General features: G+C 38.3%; 1 protein-coding gene across 1 annotated transcript in view; it reads right to left on the bottom strand.

Moving 5' to 3' along the window:
* The window catches only part of jag2a (jagged canonical Notch ligand 2a), a 56460-nt gene that overhangs the window by 7926 nt on the left and 40448 nt on the right, over positions 1-8086 (bottom strand). Inside the window, exons 8-20 of the mRNA XM_016533291.1 lie at positions 6703-6816; positions 6470-6583; positions 4665-4778; positions 3867-3913; positions 2852-3025; positions 2611-2761; positions 2278-2442; positions 2051-2164; positions 1520-1633; positions 1326-1439; positions 1130-1246; positions 882-909; positions 543-628 (exon numbers count right to left, since the gene is read on the bottom strand). Of these exons, the coding sequence (XP_016388777.1) occupies positions 543-628; positions 882-909; positions 1130-1246; positions 1326-1439; positions 1520-1633; positions 2051-2164; positions 2278-2442; positions 2611-2761; positions 2852-3025; positions 3867-3913; positions 4665-4778; positions 6470-6583; positions 6703-6816 (1452 nt within the window). The remainder of the gene's footprint in view (positions 1-542; positions 629-881; positions 910-1129; positions 1247-1325; positions 1440-1519; positions 1634-2050; positions 2165-2277; positions 2443-2610; positions 2762-2851; positions 3026-3866; positions 3914-4664; positions 4779-6469; positions 6584-6702; positions 6817-8086) is intronic.

The raw sequence follows: 8086 nt of genomic DNA, 5'->3' as shown, positions 1-8086 counted from the left end.
AAAAAAAAAAAAAAAAGCACAACGAGGACTTGGTTCAGTTCATTGGTTTTTGATTGGATTGAGGCAGATATGAATGCAAGCTTGCAGCTGATTGTAAGAAAGCATATGTCACCAGAGAGAAGTCTGTCATTTCACAGGAACATTAATATTTGATTAAAAATTATGAGCTAAATTTTTTTTTCAATAAAACATATGCATGAATGAATTGTTCACAAATTGAATTTTCATTTAAATGCATTTATAAAATAGATAGGGTGAATTTCCTCTTCATGCTTTAAAGGCGAAATGTGTAATTTTTGCTCCACTAGTTGCACTAAATGAAATGTCTGTGTTCAAACAGGTTTTCCAAACATTCCACTTGTAAATTAATATTTAATATTAATATTTTTATATAAATTTAAATAACATAAGTATTTATGTTAAGTATTTTTTTAATGTTTTAATAATAAAAAATCTGTAAGGAATGTCATGTCATGAATATTCATAGTCCTTGCTGTTTCGCTGAATCATATTCAGAGATATTTGCATATTTATTTACTCACTGATGCGACAGTCAGGTCCTGCAAATCCAGGTGCACACTCACAGCGAAACCAGTTGACCCCATCCACACACTGTCCCCCATTATAACTACAGAAAGAGAGGGACAGAGAAACAGCATCTGAGTAGTACGAACTTGATCTGACCAGCTTACCAAGATACAGATGCATTAACTAGTAGCTTTATTTGCCTACAATAGATGTATGGGTTTAGACACATTTACATTCTATATTCAGATTCAAAAGTTCAGCCAAAGTTTTGTGAGTGACATGTTTACAGGAGTGATGGTTTTGTCCTCTTTTCTGTACTTTTCTTCACTTACGTTATCTGCTGCATCACTTACCATGGATGAGGGTTGCAGTCATCAACATCTGAAAACAGAATGAAAACATCTCATGAAGGCAGAACTACCAGATGATATATCAGAACTAGACCTGTCAGGACAAATCATGGCCTGCCAGCACACCTGAAGCCCAATCACAGCTAAACACGTGGGAGTATTCACATTTACACATCCACAAGGTTTAGTTGGCAGATATTTTGGGAAAAGAGGGAGAGTTGGAAGAAATTCATAAGTGGGCATGGCATTACCTTGAGCACAGGTAGGCCCCTCCCATCCATCCTTACAGATGCAGGTGAAGATGCTGCCCCCTCCAATACAAGTCCCGCCATTTAGACACGGACCAGATTCACAGGAGCTGTTCATGGCTAGAGAGAGAGACAGAGATAGTCAGAAAAATATAGACTAAATGAGGTCAACATGGAGGTGTTCTGGTTTCTATCGCACCTGTGTTACAGGTACTGCCACCCCAACCAGAGGGACACGCACATTGGAATGAGTCTCCATGATCATAGCATGTTCCTCCGTTAGTGCATGTACTGGAATCACACTGACTGTCTCCTGTAACAACAAATCTACTTTGAGTACAAGTACATACATTTAGATGCCTAAAATGAAAACTAAAACATACATTCACTTACGCGAGTTACACGTCTTTCCTTTCCAGTTGTCAGTGCAGCGACAGTAGAAATCATTCAGCAGATCGATGCACATACCTCCATTTAGACAAGGCTCACCGCTACACTCATTCACCTCTGAAGAGAAGATTATAATCACGATTAGAAAAGATTATACATCAATCGCGGTTCGCTCCTGTAAATTAAACTGGAGTACTTCAATTCTAATTGTGAAGATTACGCTAAAACACAAACTATATGCTAGACCCTGTACTAAAGCAGACTCAGATCAGCATTGCCAGATCTTGCTAGAAAAACAAGCAACCTGTATTGAGGAAAGAAGCTCAAGGTTGATAAATTTCAGCAAGACTGCATTTATTTGATCAAAACCGTAATACTGTGAAATATTATTAAAAAAAAATTAAATATTAGTTTTGTCTTTGAAAATATGATAAAATATCATTATTTTTGTGGAAATAAATCTCTCTCTAGGGACTAAATGTGTTTAGAGCTCCACTACTAGCTAAGTTAAGCATGTAGAGCTGATATTTTTACCCAGCTCACAGAGTTGCCCATCAAAGCCATCAGGACAGACACAGCGAAAGGAGTCAATGTCATCAATGCATGTTCCTCCATTCTGACAAGGAGATGATGCACAGTCATTTATATCTGAGTGAGAAATTTGAAAGAAACCCCCATTAATTGATGTGTGTGTATACTGTACATACTGCTTATAAAGCTTTAATAATGGTTTGTGTTTGGATGTGCGTTATATTACTCACTCTCATGACAGTATGTCCCAGTGAATCCTGGTTGGCAGGCACAGGTGAAGTTTCCTCCTGACTGACTGATGCAGCGCCCGTGAGGACCACACACATTTGATAAGATGTGCCAAACTGCTTTTGCTGTGCCATTAGTTGTCACGGCAATAGTACAACTGTCAATCACTAATGAGGAAAAAGAACAAAATTAACCAAATATTGGCATCAAACTTAAGTTTAAGTGTAATATCAGCAAATTTATCTAGTGCTTTCCTTGAGAATCAAACAGCGCTGTGCTCTACTAATTGAAACATCATACATTTTATGAGGACTTCAGTGAGGTCATTTGTCTACCTTGGCAGGTGCTGATTTTGCAATGGTCTCGCAGCTGACTACATGTCTTCCCCTCATATTCATCTGCGCAGGCGCAGTAAAAATCTCCCTGCATAGAGTGACACTGGCCTTTATTCTGACACGGGTTTGGACTGCATAGATCCACCTGCAGCTACAGAGAGAGTGAGAGACAGAGAGAGGAAATGAGCGACTGAGAAAGAGAAAGGTCTTTGTGTGCTTTGTATGTAATTATTGACCTCACCTCACAGTTGGTTCCGGTGTATCCATACAGACACTCACACTCATAACCAGTGGCCAGCGAACGGCAGCGTCCACCATTTTGGCAAGGGGAGCTGGCACACCTGCTTTGCTGCACTTCGCAGTGTCTTCCCATGAAGCCCGGCTGGCACTGGCACACGTAACCATGACGACCATCCTAACAAAAACACAGGTGGAGATGATTCGCAGGTGTGCAGGGCAGAAGCCCAAGAAAGCTTGTAAAAGTCAGGGAGCTAATAACCAAGAAATGATAACTTACTCCAATTTAAATTCCATTACATGTTATTTTCTTAAAGGGATAGTTCACCCAAAACTGAACTAAGAAATTACTTACTTTTCTCTGAGGAACACAAAAAATTCTCTTTTTAAGAATACTGATAATCAAACCATTTTGGCCTCTGTTTTATAGACAAAAAAACACCTGAGACATTTCTCAGAAGAAAATAAGTCATACAGATAACAATCCCTTTAAGAATAACTGCATCCCCCAAACATGCTTAATTATCTAAGGAACAACACCTACTTAATTTCTTTTTATCTTTACCATTTGTGTGCTCACACCTTTGACAACATCTACTGATTCTCTGAGAACAGAAGAAACATGCAAATTTTGCTATCCTTAATCTCCATAAAAAGTGTAACTTTTGAGTTTAAGTAGTTTATGGTTTATTTCACTGAGTTCTGCTATTATAAAAAAAAAAACTTTTCTTACAGTAGCAACATCAAAGGCAATAGCAATCACAGAAATGTTAGAAAAGCCAGAAAGGGAGGAATTCACTAATGTCTACAATAAATGCAGTAATGAATCTGGCCTCTAATTGCATCATTTAGTATTTGCACACACTGTCTTGTTTACCTAATTGAATTACGTGAATCAGAACAGTGTAAAGAAACATAAATGTGCACTGTTTTGAGTGTTGGTTGTGGAGGAGGCAGTGCAACTGATTCAACCCAGAATTTCTAAACAGACATGCCAAATAAAACAGGCATATGCCTACCTGACAGGTTCCTCCATTCTGACACTGACCGTAACAGCTGTTGAAATCTGGAAAATAATCATCAACACAATCAGCATAACATTCTGGTCCAAAATGTGTAAAAACACAAAGAAAAAGAAGAAAACAAGAGATCAAAATGGCTTTTAGACATGCAAGGCAGACAGATTAACAGAATGCACAATTAGGAGAAAACGTGTTGTAAGAGACAAAGCAATTCAGAATAATTGAAGATGGAAAATACATCTTTACTCTCACTGCTTTCTCAAAAATGACCACGTTTCTGTTGTATACATTAATTGTGAAGACTGTTGGTCACTCTTTCTATGCAATTAAAAAGAAGCTTTCAAGATTCAAAAAGGACAAAAAAGTACAATAAAAGCATAAAAGTGGTCTTCTGAAGCAACATGATGACTTGGTGTGATAAACAGAGCAAAATGTAACAGACCAGAATGCTTTTCTTGGAACATTCACAAGAACTAATCATTTATTTGAGTCGTTCTTTTCTAAGAATGAATCGATCCAGTTAACAAAACTGGTTGTAATGAATAATGACTTACATTTCAGCCTTTTTTTATAGTATGGTGGATGAGAACATTTTCTATGGGTTTGGATCATCATTGGGAATTTTTGGGTGCACTATTGCTTTAAAGCTTTCGTTTCTGCTTCATGAAAAACAAAGAAGCTTTAATCAGCATTAGTGAAGAGGAAGAAGAGCAAAAGTTTGCTGCTTTGCAGAAAAAGAGGGGAAGCGTATAAGGGATATATACTTTGTAGACTTCATAGAGTTTGTATACTGACTGATATTACAGTTCGGTCCCGCCCAGCCCGGGTAGCAGTTGCAATGATATCCACCAATTAGATTTTTACAAGCGTAAGCGTTTAGACAAGGTCTCCTTGTACACTCATTCACATCTGTTTGAGAGAGAAGAGAAGGATGAGGGGAGCTAGAGACAGCATGGAAGATCAAGCCCCACCACCAAGCTCAAGACGTCGGTCATGTCAAACCACATTAAAAAAAACTCAGATTCCCATGATGCACTGTGGCATATTCACATCCTCTGTACTCACAGCATTACATTTAAATTCCCCTGTGTCCCCTGTGTGTGTTACTACTACAGTATCAGTGATATCACGCCTCCAAAACACATACCAGAAGCCCATAAAAAGAAGGTACATCTCTTCTAAATATTCATGTTCTCTCATAAAAGCATTGAGTCTCCCTAAAACAGTAGGGGGGCAACAAGGGGGACTTCCAAGGGGGCCTCAAGATTACTTAAAATGATTTAATATTAGACATAAGCATTAAAATAAGGCAACTAAAAATCTAACTATTTCAAATTCACCCCCACAATTTTATTTATTTATTTTATTTTTATTATTTGAATAATAATAATGATATAGATTTATAGAGCAATATATATTTTAATCAAAAAAATAATAATAACCATGAATATTACTAGTAGTTTAGTATGTTTTAACTTAATTATAAAAATAAAGACCACAATATATTACTGTTGTAAATTACAATAGTTTTCTTATTTGATCATTATAATAATGAAATGTGCAGTATAACTTTGAAACATGCAGCACATCAGACTATATCCCATTTATTTATAGACCCATTTATTTACAGTATTTTAATTTTACATTCAGTATTATTAATCATTAGCTTTTTCAACAACTAATGAACCATGTGCAGGTCCCTTGCAAACTCACATTTGGTAAACCCTGCCAATATGTTTAATGTTTAATATGTTTAATGTGTATAGGTGACTATAGTGTGTATAAAAAGCTAATAAAAGTTGTGTGTGGCGCTGTATGCTATATGGGATTGATGTTGTGCCACAGATGAAATCAAACTCTCTTCTCAATCCTGCACAGGTAACCCTGCCCGCTCCACACCTGAGACCGGAGTGCAACCTGGGAAACCCGAACTACCCCCTATAACCAGACACCACGGCTACAATTCCACAATGCGCTTGTTTACAGGTTATTAAGCATTTCCTGTAGCACTATCAGTGGAGTAAAATACTTCCACCACACCCCTTTTGAGATTCTTTCTCCACCCATGATCACTCTAATATAGTCCCACAAAAAGATAAATTTAGCCCCCGTCTTGGCAGTTGCCAGGCCCGTTGATATATATAGCTTTACTTAAATCACCTGGGTCCAGTTGCAGATAATATTCAGCTATCTGCCATGACCACACAACCTTGGACGAAATTCCATATCACACACATACAGTACATACCCGCAAACTCAGGTTAAATAAACATACAAGCACGCAATGCCAACATATATACATAGTTGCAGGCATATCACATGCTCATGCACTCACAAAAAACAATCAAAACGCACACTCGCACTGTAAAACAATCAACTGTGAGTAATTTGTAGTGTAAGATGTAAACGCAACATTCAGTTACACACCTCATTACATTCAACAAGCACTATGTACACAGAACTGCTGATATTTGAGAGGTGCCATCCGGCCCCCTGTTTAGACATGGTACGATCCAGTTAAACGTAGTACTGTTTTGTGGCCCCCAATAGGTTTGAGTATAAAATCAATCATATGAATTCATGCACACACTAGGTCTCACCTATCTGGCAGGTCTTGCCAGTCCACTGTGGGAGGCATAAACATTCAAAGCCATTCTCCAGATCAAAGCAGGTCCCCCCATGAGCGCACGGGTTTGACATGCACTCATCTTTGTCTGAAATGTGCACACACGAACGAAAAACATATCGAAAATGAAAATAAATATGCATAATATGTACGTTTCTAGTATAGTCTGCCTCATCTAGATTCAATAAAAAGTGAATGACTTCTGACCTTTAGCACAAGTTGGGCCATTCCACCCTGGGGGACACTGGCACTCAAACCCTGATGCCAGCTCATGACATGTCCCACCATTTGCACATGGGTTTGACATGCACGCATGCTCGGCTGTAAGGTACAAACACACACACAATTTGGTATACCTTGTTATTAATCTCAAATCACAGGTTGGCATAAGCATTTCTTATCTATATATTATTTTTGCCATTGCTACATTTCTATATAAAGATTATTCTATTAAAGGGGTCATATGACGTTGCTAAAAAGAACATTATTTTGTGTATTTGGTGTAATGCAATTTGCGCGTTAAGGTTAAAAAAACACATTTTCCACATACTGTACATTATTGTTGCTCCTCTATGCCCCGCCTTTCTGAAATGTGTCGATTTTTACAAAGCTCATCGTTCTGAAAAGCAAGGTGTGCTCTGATTGGCCAGCTATACAGTGCGTTGTGATTGGCCGATTACCTCAAGCGTGTGACGGAAATGTTACGCCCCTTACCATACTGTGATGCCGTGTCCCAGCGCGACTAGAAAAAAACAATGAAACCCATCACAAACGAGGCATTTGTTGCATCCAGTGGGGACATAATTACTGATTATAATGACTTATACTGTCTTTTTACGCATTGCGTTGCATACCGTGCCGCATAAACATAAAACCACGTATGCATTTGTGATCTGAGAAAGGACAAACAACAAGCGCTACTCTACACTGCTCAAAACTCGCGTTTGAATAGTCAGTGGCAAATTCTTTAAATATGAAAACATACTTACAGGCTGTGAGTCAGAAGCGCCAGACTGTCCTTGCAAAGTTGGAACTGCCCCACTTTATAGAAACAGTCTTTGTGCCACAGCCGGCATTGTAGGCTACTCTCCCAGGAAACAGGCCTCCATAAAATGCGCTGCACACACTCGAATATTTGGGTTGAACTGTTCTGGAACAGTGTTGTAAATACAACTTAACCACTGATTTCTAGTTGTGTCCTCTTTTGGAAGGCCAAACAAAGTAGTTTAGCTTTCACAACGAAACACACAGCGCCTTCACGACATGTTACGCCTTTTTTCTTTGCGTAAACATTTGGGCGTTGTTATGCAAATTGTCCCACACAGTGATGTAGAAGTGGGGGCGTGTTTAAACGAGGCGTTTTAGGAGGGCGTGGACGACTCAACTTTTTTAAAGAATATCTCTTTGGGTTTGAGACTTTAGTCTTTGCAACTTTAGGGATCTTATCTATGCACGAACAGCTTGTAACACTCCAAAGAGAAAGGAAAAAATGAAATCGCATCATATGACCCCTTTAAAAAACATATATGCAAGCTTAGCCCAGGCGACACAAAAGTAACATATTGCATTACTTTCCATAAAAAGTAACTAA

The sequence above is a fragment of the Sinocyclocheilus rhinocerous genome, unplaced genomic scaffold (genome assembly GCF_001515625.1).
Source record: "Sinocyclocheilus rhinocerous isolate Xijiao unplaced genomic scaffold, SAMN03320098_v1.1 scaffold1515, whole genome shotgun sequence".
Lineage (NCBI taxonomy): Eukaryota > Metazoa > Chordata > Actinopteri > Cypriniformes > Cyprinidae > Sinocyclocheilus > Sinocyclocheilus rhinocerous.
The sequence above is the reverse complement of the archived record's forward strand: the minus strand, read 5'-3'. Positions and strand labels throughout refer to the sequence as shown.